Source organism: Nomascus leucogenys, chromosome 1a (assembly GCF_006542625.1).
Source record: "Nomascus leucogenys isolate Asia chromosome 1a, Asia_NLE_v1, whole genome shotgun sequence".
NCBI lineage: Eukaryota > Metazoa > Chordata > Mammalia > Primates > Hylobatidae > Nomascus > Nomascus leucogenys.
The window spans coordinates 32,928,257-32,947,115 of NC_044381.1; the positions used below are offsets into that span (position 1 = coordinate 32,928,257).

At 41.8% G+C, this 18,859-nt stretch overlaps 1 protein-coding gene across 1 annotated transcript in view; it reads left to right on the plus strand.

The window, feature by feature from the left end:
* Positions 1-13,077, plus strand: part of GRIN3A (glutamate ionotropic receptor NMDA type subunit 3A) — a 176,580-nt gene extending 163,503 nt beyond the window's left edge. The window contains exons 7-9 of the mRNA XM_030826974.1: positions 3,069-3,233; positions 4,580-4,656; positions 8,922-13,077. Of these exons, the coding sequence (XP_030682834.1) occupies positions 3,069-3,233; positions 4,580-4,656; positions 8,922-9,261 (582 nt within the window). The 3' untranslated portion in view covers positions 9,262-13,077. The remainder of the gene's footprint in view (positions 1-3,068; positions 3,234-4,579; positions 4,657-8,921) is intronic.
* The last annotated feature ends 5,782 nt before the right edge of the window (positions 13,078-18,859 follow it).

An 18,859-nucleotide genomic window follows, 5' to 3' on the forward strand; every position in this document is an offset into this window, starting at 1 on the left:
TCCCAAGTCATCTGCCCAATTTTCCTGCCTTGTGCCAGTCTCTGAGCCCCTGCTCAGCTCCAGACTTTTCTTTCCTAGGGACCCTAACACTGGTCTTTGATTCACAGCCTGCAGTACTGGCATGGAGGGAAAGAGATTTCCTGAGCTAGGCTCCAACACAGCCTGAAATCTCCGACCTTTGCTTCTGAGTCCTGACTCCCAGATAGACTTCCTTAGGCACCCTATGCCTGAATCATGCCTGGCCGGCTGTTTCTCCAGAATCGAGGTGAAGAGAGGTGGGGAGAATGAAAGGAAAACCTTTAAAGAGGATGGGAGGATCATTCACATCAGACAAATTAGTCAGTGAAGACTGTGGGCTCTGAAAACAGACGGCATGGGTTTGAATCCCAGCTCTAACCTTCACGAGCTATGAGACCTTGGACAAGTTATTGAACTTCTTTGTTGCTAAGTTTCTTCACTTACAAAATGGAGATTATACCAGTACTTACCTTATAAATTGTCATAAAGATGAGGAAAGTTGCTACATTGATAAAGTGCTCAGAATCGTGCCTTACACATATTCAATGCTAAATAATTGTAAATTATAATGATGATCAAAAGCTTCCAGCAAAGGGATAACACCCAGGCTCCTTAGTATGGCATCTGAGGATTTGCCTAGTGTGGCCTTGTTTCTCTCTCACTGCATATCTTTGTCCATGTGTGCCATTATAACAACATACTCGAGACTGGGTACTTTAGAAAGAAGAGAAGTGTATTCCCCACAGTTCTGGAGGCTGGAAGTTCAAGATCAAAGCACCACCAAGTTTATTGTCTTAGTAAGGGCCTAGTCTCTGCTTCCAAGATGGCATCTTGTTGCTTGTCCTCCACAGGGGACAAATGATGTGTTCTCACGTGGTGAAAGGCTGGAAGGGCAACAAAAGGGACTAGCTAGCTTCCTCAAGCCCTTTTATAAGGGCACTCATCCCTTCATAAGGGCTCTTAATCCCAACCCTTGGAGTTTAGGTTTAAACATATGAGTTTGAGAGGGACATATACATTCAAACTATGGCACTATTCATGCCTTGCATACTCTTCCTTCAGCCACAGCAGTCAGTTTCACAACACTATACCACTGTCCGGGAAAGTCATGTCTTTTTTCCTTGGTTTATGCTACCCTCAGGTTAGTATGTTCACTTTCCCCACCCAACCTCCCCATCCTGCCTCTCTTATTCAAATGTTATCTCATGAGCCAGCTTCCCCACAAATCCCAGGAAGCGTGGATCAAATGTATCATGGAGGTATATGTTTGTTTTCTCCCTAGACTCAAGCTGTTTAAAAGGAAAGCTATAACTTTCTTCTATCTCCATCCCATGATACGCAGAAGAGTGCCTGGTACCTAGTATTAACTCAATATATTAAGTATTTTTACTTCTACAGGATTGACTCTTGTCATTGATGCCAATGGCTAAATAATGGCTGTTTTAGAGTACATATGAGGGTTTTCTTTATCTACACAAATCACTTAGCAAAGTGCTGGCCACAGATATTTATTGTTAACTACTATTGTTGCTATAACTGCTGCTGTTTTGGTGTATAGCAGTAGAGCAGAAAGAGCCCAGGCTTTGGAGCTGAACAGAAATGGACTGAAAGACCAACTTTGCCACTTAAAAGCTGCAGGAACTCCACTTTCCTTAGTTATAAAATTAAGGTTATAGTATCTATTTTAATGTAAAACACTTGGCAGAAAGTAAGCAACCAATAAATATCATTAGGTTCCTTCTCTTTCTCTTCTATGCCTATTTTTGTGGCTTGGCTCAGTTTACTACACTTCTCTGGTCTCACTTTCCTCCTCTGTAAAAATGAACTAGATGATTTCCATGTTCCCTACCAGATCCAAATTCCAAAGTTACTGAACTCACTATCTTTTTCCCCTTAAATCTACTCATTCTCTTCCCTGAGGGAGGTTCTTTTCTTGATAGCTACCTAGTATATTAAATTGTTTCAATTCTCTATCTCTCTCAATCTCTCTCTAAGAGACCATAAGGTGGTCTAGACCCAGGGCCTTGGCACAACTCCAGGGGCCATTTGCACAGTGGATTAACATAAGAATAGCGCCTGTCAACTGAAGAAGCATGAGCTTCATAAATTTGGCCAGGAGATCTTTATTTCTCATAAAGGGTTGCAGTCAGCAGGCCAGCCATCCTGCAGAATGGGAAGCATAGCCTCAGCAGAAGCTGAGAGCAAGCACTTCAAGGGAGGGGTAAAAGGGAACAGGAATTTATGCTGAGTGGGGTGGCTGAGTATACATATTGAGTAAGCTATAGGAGGAGTCATAAATATTTATGAAAAGAGATACATACACGTGCAGTTGAGCTTCATGCCTCTTCCTGGGCCCCATGTTCAAAAAATGGTGGTATTAGCATGACCCAAGAGTGGAGATTTTGGTCTTCTGATGTCCAAATGTGAAGCAGAGGACATGAAAACCCTCATTGTTCATCCCCCACAAGTTGGCCAAAACCATCTGGAGATTGTGGTCATTTTTTAGGAAGGGTGCATTGGGAAACTGGTGAGCTGTCACACTGAAACTGCAAAGAGGGAGGGAGAATCTGGTTATGGCCTTAGATCATTAGCTAAAGGTGATAAAGCAATGAGTTATCGGTTTCTTGTTTTCCAGAGCTAGCTTCTGCTTACTTCTTAAGAAAGAATTATGGCTAAAGGTTAATAAGGAAGGGACATACTGAGGCATGACAGACCTCCCATCCTATCAAGGCCAGGAACTCAGTTTTTAAGGTTTCTTCGGGGTCCCCATGTACAAGCGAAAGTTCGTTCAGTCGGTTGGAGAGCTTTTAATTTTATTTTTATTTCTCACCTTCCAGGCATTGGGTGCTCCTCGGCAGCCCTCAGTCCAACCCTGGCTGAATTTCTTTCATGATGTATAATGAAGGTCACAGAACACACAGGGAGAAATAGTCTCCAGCTTTCCTTGAGTCCAGAAAAAATGAATATCCATCTGAAAACCAAAGAGTACACAAGCATTGGGCCAGGTATATCATTGTATTCACAGCCCTTTCTTTCCTGTTCTGTCACAGACTTTGCAAATGGGCATCAAACACTTCTCTGGACTCTTTGTGCTGCTGTGCATTGGATTTGGTCTGTCCATCTTGACCACCATTGGTGAGCACATAGTATACAGGCTACTGCTACCACGAATCAAAAACAAATCCAAGCTGCAATACTGGCTCCACACCAGCCAGGTGAGTGCCACAGGTGTCTTGCTCCAATATTCTTAAACTGTAGAATTCCTAGTGATGGGAGGATCCAGAGCCCTATGTCAGACCAATATGATATGTTAACACAATAACGAGGGTGGGGTAGGCACTCTCATTAGAGCAGAAGGAATTCTCTCTATCCCATTAATTCACTTTTGCCTTAAATTAAGCTATCCCACAGTGCTCCTTCCTTTCCTATAACCCTCCACTGTTGCTCATAATAGAAGAAATAGAACTTTTTTTTCACCAGGTTTCACTTAATAGTGACAGTCTGAAAAGATGGTGTGAAAGATTTATTTCCTAGGTTCTTTTCTTGCCAAAATTGAAACCTATTACATGAGTTTAAAGTCCCTGCTCCCCTTTAAGTGACCCCACTTGCCCCTGTTCTCTCTGCTTTTTCCCTGGCCCAGAGAGGTTTGAGACCCACTGGGGCCAAGGCCAAGTTTCACAAGGCCGCAGTTCTCTCCTGTCATCTAGACATCGGCGCACTGATTTACAGGAAGAACTGAAACTGTCAAGCAGACTGGTGATTCAAACACACTCATTTGCACATCTCTCCCTGAATGAAATTGGCATGGAGACCCAAAATATAGTCAGAAGGCTTCATAATGATGGAAGAACTCTAACAAAGGGAGTGGTTTCACTTGACCACAGCAAGGCTGGATGAGCCATCCTGGCCTCTCCTGTGGTGAGACCGCCTCCTGCCCTCCAGTGTACCATGGATTACCTCCCAGCATGGAGGCTGTCACTTCTGCATTTACCCTATTCATGTATTCATATACCCTCATACTAAACTCCTCACTTTGGTAACACTTTTTTTTTTCTAGATAGGTTACTATCATTGGTTTGGTTACAGTCGAACCCTGTTCTTCCTACTTTCTTCCTGGGAAGTATTTGGTCTTCTAGGAGAACTCCGCAGATCTTCCTTATTGTATGCTAATACGACTAATTCTCAAGAGTCCTCCTTCCCTTCTTTGTTTTGGTTGTCAATAATTTTATAATTTTTACTCATCTTTAGCAATTGTTGAAGGCCTTTTTCTACACATTAGTTATGATTGTGCCTCCTTACATCACATACCGTTTTATAATACTGAGCTTTCCATCAGAACACTTTTTTGTTTCTCCAGGTGGAATAATAACCTCTAATTAGAATTTTTGTTCTTTTGAGATTTGAGGCTGAATGTTGATCTATTTTTAGGCATTTCTGGAATTTGTTTAAAGAGGCCAAGGTTTGTAATGACTACATATACTGTTAAATCTCAAGTGGTTCTTTGTTCCCTGACCTATGTGTTTCTCATAATTTCTACCTGTGAATCTGTTTTCTCCAACAGAGATTACACAGAGCAATAAATACATCATTTGTAGAGGAAAAGCAGCAGCATTTCAAGACCAAATGTGTGGAAAAGAGGTAAGAAGGGGCCAACGGCAACTGTCTTTATATTTGTAAAATAATATTTAGAGATCGACCTGTATAATTATTCAGATCAAATCAGGACAATTTATCAAAAGAATCAGTATAGAGGGAAATAAAACATAAAATAAAAAATGTATATGGAAACTAAAATGCAGTGTACACAATATACTGTCATGGTTAGAAGTGTAGTCATGGACTCTAGGATCAACCCTCTGGATCCAAATCCTGTCTCCAAGACTTATGATATATGTTATTTTGTGTAAGTCACTTATTTAATCTCTCTGCACCTCAAGTTCCTCATTTGTAAAGTTGAGATAAAAACAGTACCTATTTCCTAGAGTTGTCATAAAGATTAAATGAGATCATACATGTAAATCTCTGAATGAAAGGAAATGCCTAATAAATATTAGCTATTATCATGTACAAAATACATGTAAGAATTAATGAGTACTACAGGCAATTAATTCCATGTTTTACTGTCTTTTCGGCATATTTCCACTCCCTACTCCTTTCTAGTACTCCTAGGAACAGAGTATTGGAAATACGAAACAGACATGTCCTGCCTAATTCATTTCCTGGCACTTTTCTACAAACTCCCTAGCAAAGAGGATCTTGTTAATAGGAAATAACAAACATTAAATGCATTGATGACATCTGAAAATTGAAGCTCTTCACTCTCACCACACCAGGCTGTGGATGACTGTTCCCTATTTCATGGTGACTAAAGATGTCAGAAGCACTTGGGTCTGGTTCCTGGCTGGTCTCTGCTGCCTGTTACCTAAGGCAACCCTACTGATTCTTTCATATGCCCAGAGGCCTCAGATGAGGGCACATCTCTCATCATAACAGAAGAAAAAGGGATGGAAAACAGGATTCTTTTTCATTGTTTGTATCTCCTCTGGGACTGCTGCAGTCCCCTTCTATGCAGTCTCCATCTAGCTTGTCAGAATCATTTCCTTTATCTCTTGAAGTATCTCTTTCCAGTCAATGAGCACTCCCCGCGCCCCTCTCAGTCTGTGGTATTCCCGCATCATCTTGCAAGTCTGTTAGTGACAAGCTGTATACTAGTCCAGTCACAGCTGTTCCATGACATGTTACATCTATTTTTTCTATTTTTAACATAAATTTTTAATAACAGTAACACAAGAAGACATAGCAGCAAATGTGTCATCTTACAATGACAAAATATTTGTTTTCCAGCTATAATAGAAACAGGAAGCCCAATGATCCCATTTCCAACTGTGATATGATTCATATTCACATCTTTCTCACATAAATTGAAAACCATTTGTGTCTTTTGATGCAACTTACCCATTTTTCTTGGCAGATTCCCTTCCTAAACCCCTTATTTTGAGGATCTAAGGAGAACCCCTTATTTTGAGGATCTAAGATGTTCATGGTTTAGCTTGGGCTCACATTTCCTGTGCCTACCTCTATACAACCCAACATTAGCAACCTGTCAAACACAATGAGTGTTTGGGGTACCATAGCTGTCATGTCTCTTTGGAATAGTCCAGTGGAGTATTGAACCTCAGTGTTACATAATTGCTCCAGGGAAGCCTATTTTACCCATTTTTAGTGTTAAATACAGCTCACTCACTGGTCACGTAACACTCTAAGACTGAAGAAGGCTTGAATCAAAGCAAAGCCTAAACGTTATTGAGGTTAGGAGTATAACACTGGCCTTGGGTTATTTTTTCCAAGTAGACACTGAGTCTTACACTCAGCATTTGTCACCTTGCACTCATAAGTACCCACATCAAATATCAGATGCCTGGTGATACTAGCAACTAGAATTTGGCATGAAGTCCAGCATTTGTTTATTCTTCTATATTATATTACCAGATAGACATACAAAGCTCTGGGGAAGACCAGTCCAGCTATCTTTACTTACCTTATCACTGTGGCTGTCTAGACAGTCGAAGAAAATGTGTAGATGCTCTACTCTCAGGTTTTCGCTGCTATGAACCATTGTAGGGCATTAGAACGCTCTCCCCCTCTTCTCTTGGAAGTATATCTATGCAAATGCTCATGCGTGCTACAACTTGACATCCCTCCTCTGTGCTCCATATTTACTGAACAAATAAAAGAGCAAATAGATAAATGAATGAATTACTAACATGGGTTTGAGGAAATGCTTGGAGAAATTTGGGGCAATGATATGGAAGTAGGTATTGTCCCTTTTTCATTTAATGCAAAGAAAATAAGGTACATACTGCAGGAGATGATTTATATATAGCCCTGGGTTTATTCAACATGTGATTTCACATAAGGTTTTGGTCTATACTTCACCTTACTGGGTTCCCAGTCAATACACGCCACCCCCCTTTTCCCTTTCCTCTCACCCCAAGACACACAAAAATTACAAACTACATAACAGCACAACAAAGATTACCTTAAGATTATTCAAATTCAATAGGAAAAGATTTGAAGAAAAAAATTAAAGGGAATTATAAAGCTAGAAGGAAAATTACATCTCCTCTCTGATTCAGGTCTAAAGCCAATGGAGCTATAAGTGGGTTCATTACAGAAATTTTGCCCAGCCCAGGATACAAGAAAACTGAGCTCTGGTACCCTCTGCTCATTTATATAAAACTTAGACTATGGGGCATGTTAAAGAACCACAGGGTGGTTTGGAGTGTGTGTTTCAATGGCTTGGGGCATGTATAAGCTGGTCTTTGCTATGTGATAAATCATCCCAATACTTAATGTTTTAAACAACAGCAAGTTGCTTACTAATTCATGGATCAGCTGTGCAGTTTGCTGATCTGAGCCAGACTTGCCTGATTTTGGCTGAGTTTGCTCATATGTCTGTAGCCAATTCTGAGGGACGGGGAAAGCAGCTAAGGGCTGTCTGGTCCATGATGGCCTCAGTTGATCAACTGGGAAGCCTGAGGATTCTCTCCATATGGTCTACCATCATGCAGCAGGCCATTCTGGACTTGTTCACATTGCAGCAGCAGGGTTCCAAGGGAGTGGAAATGTGCAAGACTTCTTAAAAGTTTAGGCTTGGAACTGCCACTCTGATATGTCTGCCACTTTCTGTTGGCCAAAACAAGTTGTGGGAACAGTACTAACTGAAGCGGGGAGGAAAGCGGATTCGGCATAGGTAAGAGCTGCAAAGTCACATTACAGAGGGCATAAATGAAAGGAGAAAAGAAGGTTTATGGCCACTTTTACATAAAGACTTTATTATTCTTCTCTTTCCCCTTCTCCCTCCAGATTGTCCCCTTCTCCTGGCAAGTAAGAGTCCAGGAAAAAAGTCAATTCAGTTACATGAATGGGAACAAAAACACAATGGCTTGGTAGGGTGTTTCTATTTAGTTTTGTCCTGTGGTAGATTGCAAAAGTTGTCATAACCCTCCTACTCCTCCTCCTGCTTCTTCTCCTATGGTGGAAAAAATCAGCAGCTATGCTGCTTAGGGCTCTAATCTGTTCTTGTAGTGAGAAACTCTTCTTATCGCATAAATGTCAAAGTGTATTTCAGAAACAGGATCAGCCTCCCCCTGTGACTATTTGGCAATAATTCTCATGCTGTCTATAGCCATCTCTCCACGATGGTAGTAGGTTATACGATGCAAGCCTAAAACAGGATTGCAAATTCCTTTCTATATGACTTTCATGATCCCAGCAAGAAACTGAGGGCTTTCTTGGGATTTTTTTAAGCATCGGACCTGACCTGTCATTCTCAACTCACATAAAAATCATCCCTATAGTAAGAAACACTTTGCTGAGACCTGTGGCTTATATGCTTTTATTCTCCCCAAAATCAAGTAGTAAACATCAGGACGGTCCTGTGGGACTAAGGATGAGCCATGTTATGAGATCTGTCAGCAGGCTGATGCTCAGAACCCAACAAGTGAATAAATAGATTTTGCTTTTATTAAAGCATCATCTTTCAAATCATCAAACGTTTCAAGGTGTGGCTAGTTTCTGAGCTTCCCTTGCAGAAAGGAAATTAAAAGCCACCTGAGGTTGTTCGCAAAAACAAAAAAAAATGTGCCATACCCCGTCCTATCAGCCCTTCAGATGACACCCAATTCCAGTTTCAGAGCAGCATCGGACTTGAACTTTTGTATGTTCGTGACTCTTTATTGCCCCATGACACCCTAGCAGGTAGTCTGTCCATGGCTTTGTTACTTCATCTCTAAATGCACACCCAGCTCCATATTATTGACACAGGAAATGGCTAACAGATGAAGACAGCACCTTGAGAGCTGCAGAATGGAAAGTAAATCTAAAATTTCTCTGTTTCCTAGGTCTAATGTGGGACCCCGTCAGCTCACCGTATGGAATACTTCCAATCTGAGTCATGACAACCGACGAAAATACATCTTTAGTGATGAGGAAGGACAAAACCAGCTGGGCATCCGGATCCACCAGGACATCCCCCTCCCTCCAAGGAGAAGAGAGCTCCCTGCCTCGTTGACCACCAATGGGAAAGCAGACTCCCTAAATGTATCTCGGAACTCAGTGATGCAGGAACTCTCAGAGCTGGAGAAACAGATTCAGGTGATCCGTCAGGAGCTGCAGCTGGCTGTGAGCAGGAAAACGGAGCTGGAGGAGTATCAAAGGACAAGTCGGACTTGTGAGTCCTAGGTGACCACACTGCTTCCCTTTCTCAGTTCCTGACCTTCCTCTGAGCCCTTGAGACACTGTAATGCTCTTTTGTAACTATCGACAAAGGTGTGGGGAAGCTGAGGTCTAGGTCGTCTTAGAGGTCAAGTCTGCTCTCCCTAGCCTAAAGTGCAGCAGCAGCTCCTCTCAAGCTCACTCCCTAGGTCTCCAGGGTAGGAGTGTTTTTCTAGCAAGAATCTCAGTCAGGAGTAAGCTCTGTGTGAGAGATCTGTGAATAACCAGATAACCCCAGCTCCCGTTAACCTTTTCACCAGGTGCCACAGTAATATTTCTGGTTTTTAGCCCTTTCTCTGCACTACCAACAAGAGATAAAATTGTTACTCATACTTATGTCTTACTGGGTTGTTGGTTTTCATCGTAACACAGAACGAGGTTATCTAGGGTTGTAGCTTTTGATACAACTCCCCGATCTAGATTTATTCCTACATTCTGAATGGGGAGCAGGTAAGAGCAGAGCACCTCCCACTGGGGGTGGGGTACTTAAAAATTAACTCATTAGTATCATAAAGGTCAAGGATTGATTGGACCAGGCAAGAGCCATGTTTTTGAGAAGGTTCTGGATCTCTGACTCCATCCTGACTGTTTAGTAAGAACATGCTTACATGCTACTGTGAAAGGGGGAGGGGATGTGGTAAGCGGGAACAGAAGATAGGCAGCAGAGGCACTAAAAATGCATACCATGCTTTCAGAATAAAAGCTCTGGGCCAGGAAGGCAATTTGGCTAAAAAATGAACATGACTACTTCTAATGTAACTAGGCATCTCCACTATGGTGTGTGCCTTTTATAAAGGAAAAGAGAGAAAAAGGCAAAGCAAGGTTGTGGCATTAGGTTGGACCTGGAATATCCCTGCTTATTGCCTATAATGGAATATGTGACACTGTGGGTGAATGTTCTACACACCACACACTAGGCCATTTTCAGATCAGCAGTCACCCATCGCTTAGCATAGAAATCCCAAAACCTCCAGCCTGGGAACACTACAAGCTTCGACCATTCAGGAATCTGCCCTGCACTTTGCATATCTGTATAGAAAATCAAGTCAATCCCCCATCCTCACACCCACTCATCTCTGAGGAGCTATGAACTGGTTTTGGTCCCTCTAATGATCCTCCAGCCTCATCTAATGCCCCCCAAAGACTGATACAAGTAACCTCCCCTCTGCTTAGGTGCCGCTTTCTCAGCATATCATGTTTAGGCAGCAAGGGAAAGGAATATGGGTCAGTTCTCAAATGTCAATGTAGATAAGAGTTATCTAGTAGAGAACTCATCAGAGTGCGGATTGCCAAGACCCTTCTCCAGAGATTATGGGGTTGGGGGTGGAGGTCTAGAAGTGAGCTCAGAAACCTACTGTTAACCAGCACCCCCAAGTGACTGACACAGGTGGTCTAAAAATTACTCTTCTAGAAACACCATTCTGGAAGTTTGGCTGCCCACAGGCAGAAGGAGAAGCATGAAGAGAAAACCTGTTTGAGAAGTTTTGTTTTGTTTTGTTTTTTAATAACTTTAGCACACATCTGCTGATTCTCCTTCAACATTCTCACCCCCACCCCTGGGCACCATTTAGGACAAGACTTCCTTATTTACCAATTACTTGATTTATCTTCTCAGGACTCATTGTTCCACCCCAAACCAATTTGAATGCCTACAATAAGTTCAGGAGCTGTGCCAAGCACTTTCCTCTTTTACAGCTGGAGATCACTGGAAAGGTGTCTCAAGTCACAAAACCTCTCCCTCTACTACTGGAAGAAATGTCTGCATTTCCACCAAAATCTACCCAGTCGCCCAGGGAATAACAACTTAAGCTGTAGTTAGATAACACCTAGTGATTAATTGGCTGAGAAAACCCTGGAGTGGAGGGAGGCTCAGAGATACTGATACGGATGTGGGAGGGCTCTAAAGTTAGAGGTCACCAACTCCACAGATGAAACAGTTCAATAATGAGGAAAGAGGGGAGCCCTGAAAACACAAAAGGACAATTCTGTGTTGAAACACCCCATCTCCTCACGTTCTCACCCCAGGCCCAGAAGTAGGTTGCAACTGCCTTTGGAAGATTTTGCCCCTTAGCCATCCCCACCCACTTGTACCAGCTAAGAATGCTGGAGACTCTGCCACCATGCTCTGCGTGCCCCTGAACCTCTGTGCAGCCCGGAAGGCTGATGTACAGGTGTACCTCAATCCACATTACAGCCATGCTCCTAATGTACACGGACATTTTTGTAACTCAGCTCATATTCTGACTGTATTTGAGAAGCTGGCTGTTTAAGGGAACCCAGAAGTGAATTCTTTTGTAAAGTAAAGCACCCTTTTGTAATGCAATTAATTATCCCTTAATGTATCTGTTTTGTAAGTCTGAATTTTTGTATATCGGGTTTACCTTAAGCTTCTCTAGTGAGGCATTCTGAGCAGTGGTGATCACTTGCCAGATCACCCTGCCTATCCACAAAGTAGATGACCAATGCACGCTCCTCAAACTTCTTTGGAGGAACTACCTGGCCAAAACGCTGGCCAGGATGCAGCAAGCAGCAGCAGGGGCTGACGACAGGCTTACTGCCATCAACATTGCTTGAAATGCCTCTATGTTCTGAATAAAGAAAAACCATAATTGCTTGTGGTGAAACGAAGCAGTCTTCATGTTAAGTAGCAATGGTTATTTTTATTGGTAGTAATTGAACAGTGTTTTGCAATTTGTGAAACAGTGTATTGTGTTTTGTAAAATGATGTCATGAAATGGTGGGTCCTTGGAAACCTCCTTTCTGTTCAGCTCCGCCTCTGTTCTTTCAACTCCTTTCAGGCTCAGAAAAAACACAAAGATCAGATCAGATAGAGGGTGGTATTCTGGTAAGGAAGAAAGAGGTAAGGGATGCTACCTTGCTTTTCTGGCACAGGAAGCACATACTAAAGCATGCTCGGATGAGCTGGAACAGATACAGCTACCTGGTTCGTGTAAATAAGAATAATAAAGGCCCCAGAGTGTGTATGCTTCCAGGTGGAGGAGAAAGGGGAATATCTCAAAATTTAAAAAGAAGTTGGAAGAATAACCAGGACAGCCAAGTAAGGCAGCCACAGGGACCTAAGCAGTCAAGGTCTTTAATGTGCCTGGAGATGACCCTCTGCTATTCATGAATCTTGCTATTGCACAAACCCTATCAGGAGCTGCTGCTTCCCTTCCAGCCAGAGAAGTGGTAAGCGGAGCAAGTGCCAAGTAGAACAGATCTTATCATCTGGGTAACAGACTTCTCAGTGTTGGTGCTGTGTCTGTTAAAGCCTTAGAGCAAGTTAAGCACTTCCTTGGTGTGGGTAAAGACTAAAGGGGAAAGAAACTACTTTAGAGCCTCTTTTTCTCCCAACTCATATTTTTGATAGGAAAAACAGAAAACCCATCCAGCTCTTCAGAAATTGCTTTCCAGGCATTAATACCACTTTACTGTCTATACTGTTTAGTTATTCCTTTCTTCACCCACCTAAACTACCCATCTAATCCAGGATTCCTTCACTCTTTTTTTTAGTTACTTACTAATCATTTTAGGAAAATAATGTATTTATAAGTATTTTCTTAAGGTTTGTGAAGAGTATTTGCATTGTGTCTTCATTTTAATGTGTTTGCAATCGCTCCGCTCCAGGAAGAACGGAAATGCTGTCTTGTGAGCATGAAGTGAACGGGCTGTTTTGCTCCAGCCACTTTTCTTGTACAACCACATGGATGGATTAGATGTCCTCAGGTCTTTTCCATCTTCAGTTTCTATGACTGTGGAATAAATGTTCAGATAGAAACTTCACTTTTGGATGTACTGCTGGCTTTGTCTTTGGGGATTCAAATGTTGACATGACACCAGTTCCTTCTTAACAGGAGACTCATTAATGCTATGATTTAAGCTTGTTTCCTGGCTATAGTCCAAAGAAGAAACACAAGATATGCTGAGAAAACTCAGAGCTCAGGCATCATGAAGTAGAACTGAAATGGCTTCATCTGAGATAGACATTCTAGGAAAAAGCGCAAGTTCTGAGGTCTCTAAAATCCTGTACCGATCACCCTCATTAGTAATTCAACAAACATTTGCTAAACAGCTTCCATGTACGTGCCAGGTGCTGGAGACACAATAGTGAAGAAGATAGGTATGGTCCCTAACTTATGACCTTTTTTTTTTGTTTTTTTTTGAGACGGAGTCTTGCTCTGTTGCCAGGCTGGAGTGCCCTGGCGTGATCTCGGCTCACTGTAACCTCTGCCTCACAGGTTCAAGTGATTCTCCTGCCTCAGCCTCCCGAGTAACTGGGACTACAGGCACCCGCCACCAGGCCTGGCTAATTTTTTGTATTTTAGTAGAGATGGAGTTTCACCATGTTGGCCAGGATGGTATCGATCTCCTTACCTCGTGATCCACCCACCTCGGACTCCCAAAGTGTGGGGATTACAGGAGTGAGCCACCGCGCCCACCCTCAATCTGACCTTTTTACAACCTATAAACAGGTAATACTATAACAACTAACATATATTGGGTACTTACTATAAACCATGATCTCATTTAGTTTAGTCTTAACAACCCCACAAGATAGGCACTATAGATGTAGTCTTAAGTAGGTAAATGAGACCTCCAGTTTACAGATAAAAAAACAAGAGTCAGAGAAACTATGTAATTTGCCCAAGGTTGCAGAACTAGTAATAGTAACAGAGATTAGTACAACCATACAGGATTCTGGTCACTGCCTCACAATTTTCTATTCTTCCTTCCATCTCCTTTTATTCTTTCTGCCTTATTGCTTCTTTCCCATGCCTCGGCCTGGCCCCTAGCTCCACAGAACAGAGGGAAGCAGATATTATAACTGCACCTTCATTGGTCCATTTAACTCAACACTGTAATACCTATGTCTCATAAAAACAGCATTTCAGCATCTTTTCTTTCTGCTTTCTAGCCCCACCAAGAACTGATGCAAACACAGTTACAAATCAGCAGCAGCCCTGCAGTCCCAGACATACTGGCAGTTTCTGATAACCCAAGCAGTTTTAGCTGCAGGCAAATTTGCCTTCATGAATCTGCTAGCCTGTTTCCTTCTTCACACACATTCTTTCCAAATAGAAACAATCGAATCTCATGAAAATGTAAACCCATTATAACTTAATTCGACTACCTACTTACCTAAGGATGTTTTTGCATTAATCAATCATTCATATTTTGGATGCCTATTTGTACCCACGCATTGGGGCTAGTTGCTGGAAATAGACTGATAAAAAGAGCAGATTCTGATCCCATAGAGCTCAGTGTAATGAAAGGACACAAACTGACAACATATTGTGGTGTGTACTCTAATAAGGAAATGCACATCGGGTACTATTGGAGCGAAGAAGACACTGTGTGTATGTGTGCATGTGGGTGTAGGTGTATGAGGTGAAGAGACTGGGTGCAGGGTAACAGGCAACTAAAGTAAAGAAAGCATGTACAAAATTCCAGATTTGGGAAACCATGGCAATCAAGACACTGGGAACTTCAAATCATTTAATATAACAGAAACACACAGCTTAAGGTGGATGACAAACTATATGAACTGGAAAGAGAAAAGCAGAGGCAAGATCACTTGTGCTAAATTGGATTTATGTCCTGAAGACTACAGGAACCACTAAAGGATTTTAAGCTGAAGAGAGAACTAGTAAAAGAACAGGATCCTCACCGCTAGGTGGAGCTGGCTGTCACTCACATGCATTTTAGTTGTAGGACAGTGAGCAGATAAAGTTAAGTTTTTGAAGTTTTGGAATGAGTTGGCCATGACATCATTTACCAGGACAGGCAGACTAGAGATAGACAGACATGGATAAACATGTGCCTTAGATTTCAGGGAGGATGTCAGTGTTTTGTCTTTCCCCTAGAAATAGGAAGAAAATGTAGGTGGAAACAAAAGTTGATCTATCAATTCCTTTATTTGCTCAACAATTATAAAAGTTAGCATTTGCTGGGCATTTACTAGGTGCCAGGCACTGTGCTGAATGTCTCCTGTACAATGATTCATTTCATCCTTCATACAACCCTATGATGTAGTTATTATTTTATAGATGAAGAAACTGAAGCATAGAGACATGAAGTAACTTAATAATAAGTAGCAACGCCATACCCAGGCAAGTCGGACTTCATGAGAAATATATTTAACACAATGCCTGGAATCGCAATAAGCACTCAGCAAATGCATATGATTGGGAGAGCAGGAAGAAATCTAAGATCTCTTCTACTGTACAACAAAGTGCTAAAGGAACTCAGTGAATTCAGAAACAAAATGTGGTTCTAATCCAGGGCCTGGCAAAGAGTCTAGTTAGATTAGAATGATCAAGGATAAGTATAGTAGGTATATATAAGCCTTTAGAAGACTTCAAAATGACTCAGAAAGTATTTTCCCTTATTATCTACCTGATGACATGTACTCTATTAGTACAGGTCTCCAACTGGGATAAAAGAACAATGGAGGTCTCATTGTAGCATTTCAATCCTGTGGCTAACCTGAGTGGCCCTGGAACCTATTTCCTCACTTCTAAAATAAGAACATGGTCTGAGTTCCCTGTCAGCTCTAATATCCTCAGAGCATATTATTATTATATTAATGTAAACATAGCTTCCCTCAAAAAAAAAAAAAGGTTAACTTACAATAAATGAAGCCTTTATGCAGGTTTCCGTAGTGTAGTGGTTATCATGTGTGCCTTGCAGTAAGTGAAGTCTCAGCTATCATGGGCTGCCACTACGGAAGTGTTAGTTTTAGAATTCATAATAATTCCTTTTATTACCACAAAATAAATTAAAACTGTAGTCATGTATTTTTTGATAATACGAATTTGAAGGGTTACTTCAATATATGGGGAAAGATTGTTTCTACTTAGGGGGTGAAAAAAAGAAAGAGTAATAAGGTTTGAATCACACATTGGCCCAGTAAAGCAGACTTCTGAAGATCTGGCAGCAGAAGCATGAAGCAGAATTAATTTAATCATGAAAAACTTTACTGACTGCTATGTGCCTCTGCTAGATATTAGGGATTAGACTGTTAAGACATTGTCCTTTTTATGTCCTTTAGTAATTGTGAAGTAGGCTATAAATAAGACCTTAATAGCTAACATTTGGAACAGACCAAACATGCACAGGAATCCCAGAAGGTAAGGCTCATTCTTTCTGATAGGACAACTTTTAAGTATTTCCAAACTTTAAGATCTAGAAAATGTGTAAGTATTTCTATGCCACAGGTTTCCTATTGTGCAAACCCAATCCAACCTACACATAATCCACCATTTTTCTACTAATCTCGGTGTATCTGTCTTATCATCCGTAAAGCAGACTTCTGCAATAATGACTAATCAAAACTTTTCTGCAGATCCACTGGGACATGGGTTTATCTGGCAGTCCTCAGATAAATCTTCAAAGAACAATATGTAAAGGCATTCCACATCCTAGCAAATGACAATGGGAATAAAGATGAGAGCAGCATATGCTTCCGGCAAGTTTAAGCATCACCATCCCAGTAGGCTTAGAAGACTGATGATCATTTATTGTCTAGAATCTTCACAAAATCAAATCACAGTCATCACTCTAGTGGCATGTACTTTAAACTATGTGCATCGAATTCTGGCCCTTGAAGAACAAGGAATCCTATGGATCTGGACAGAGAAAAAGGAAAAGGAATTGCAATGGAAATTCATGTAAGAAAACAATTGCAGAAACAGCTCAATACCTTTGAAAAAGATCCCTATAGTAAGTAAGAAGGTAAGATCCAAGCCATGTAGTTATGCATGCCTCACAGCACACCTGACTTTGGTCAAAATCACTAAGAAATTTCCAAGGTAACAATGAAAGAAAGAGAAAAGAGAGAGACCATCCCTACAAAATCTGAAATGATTTTTGTTTGTTTTTGAGGCAGGGTCTCACTGTGTCACCCACGCTGGAGTGCATAGCACAATCACAGCTCACAGCAGCCTTAACCTCCGGTGCTCAAGCTATCCTCCTGCTGCAGTCTCCCAAGTAGCTGGGACTACAGGTATGCACCACCGCAGCCAGCTAATTTTTGAATTTTTGTAGAGACGGAGTCTCCCTATGTTGCCTGGGCTGGTCTCAAACTCCTGGGCTCAAGCGATCCTCCTGTCTCAGCCTCCCAAACTGCTGGGACTATAGGCATGAGCCACTGCAACCAGCCTGAAGTGTTTTTAAGAAATGAGAAGCCTCTAGGACTTCTACAATAATCTTTGAAATTGGCATTTATAAGCATCACCTTAAAGAAATTACCCTTTAAAGTTCATATGGATCAAGGGCTGTGATTGCTAACTAGGATCCAAAAAAGCTACGAATAATGTACATACAATACAAATAAAATTTGGTATGCAGTTTGGGAGTATTCCTAAAGCACATTCATTGACATCTTCTGTAGTGAGAGAAGCCAACTGCCAAAAAATCACCATCATTTTGGGTTGTTATCTGAAAATGACTTTGAGAGCTCAACTTGTGTTGCTGGGACCTCAAGCCAGTTGGGATCAGGGGCTCCCTGCTCATCTCAACTAGAGGAACTTCCTCTAAATCCAACTTCCCATGGGGCTAGTGGTTTCCTCCACAACATTCCACAGGCCCTATGGTCCCCTGGTGCTGAGCAACTGGCTTTCTCAGCCAATTGTCACAAACAGCTAACAGCCAAGCCCAAACCACCTGTTGACCAAGCAGTATATCTGCACCCAACCAACAAAGTTATGCTCAAGCTTACCCTGTAAGAAGAGCAAGAAGCAAGGGGAAAGTTTCCAATTACTAAATGAAAATTCACTGTGTCCAGAAGCAGGAGCTAATCCTGTCATGATGGTTCTGTGGGGGTGGGGTTGTCTGCTGAGCAGGGGGATCAAGGGACCCATGACCTCTCTTGATGACCTAGTAAGATTCTCCAATTAGACCCATTGCCTAATTCATACCACATGACTTTGTGGAATTCAGTGCAAATCCTGCTGATTATAGCTGGTGACCACAAAAAGACACAAAATTTGCTCTTACCTGTCTTCTAGGACAGGTAGTGATCAAGAAGGATCCATTTTACACAACCCCTTGCCAGAGATTTATAAAACCTCTGGTTTGCTGGTTACTATAAAACATAATGCAGCTGGGCATGCTGGCTCACACCTGTAATCCCAACACTTTGGGAGGCCGAGGAAGGCAGATCACCTGAAGTCAGGAGTTTGAGACCAGCCTGGCCAACATGGTAAAACCCCATCTCTGCTAAAAATACAAAAATTAGCTGGACACGGTGGTAGGCACCTGTAATCCCAGCTACTCAGGAAGCTGAGGCAGGAGAATTGCTTGGACCCAGGAGGTGGAGGTGGCAGTAAGCCAAGATTGTGCCACTGCACTCCAGCCTGGGTGACAAGAGCAAAACTCCATCTCAAAAAAAAAAAAAAAACCCCACCACCACATAATGCAAGAACTCTCACCCTAAAGCTAGAGGCAGCAATATGCTCCCCCAAAAAAACAAATTATAGTCTCTTACCCCACATAATGAACTATGAAAGATAACTGAGTAGTCAAATAAATTAATCTTTTAGGCATAATTTCTCCACAGAATAGA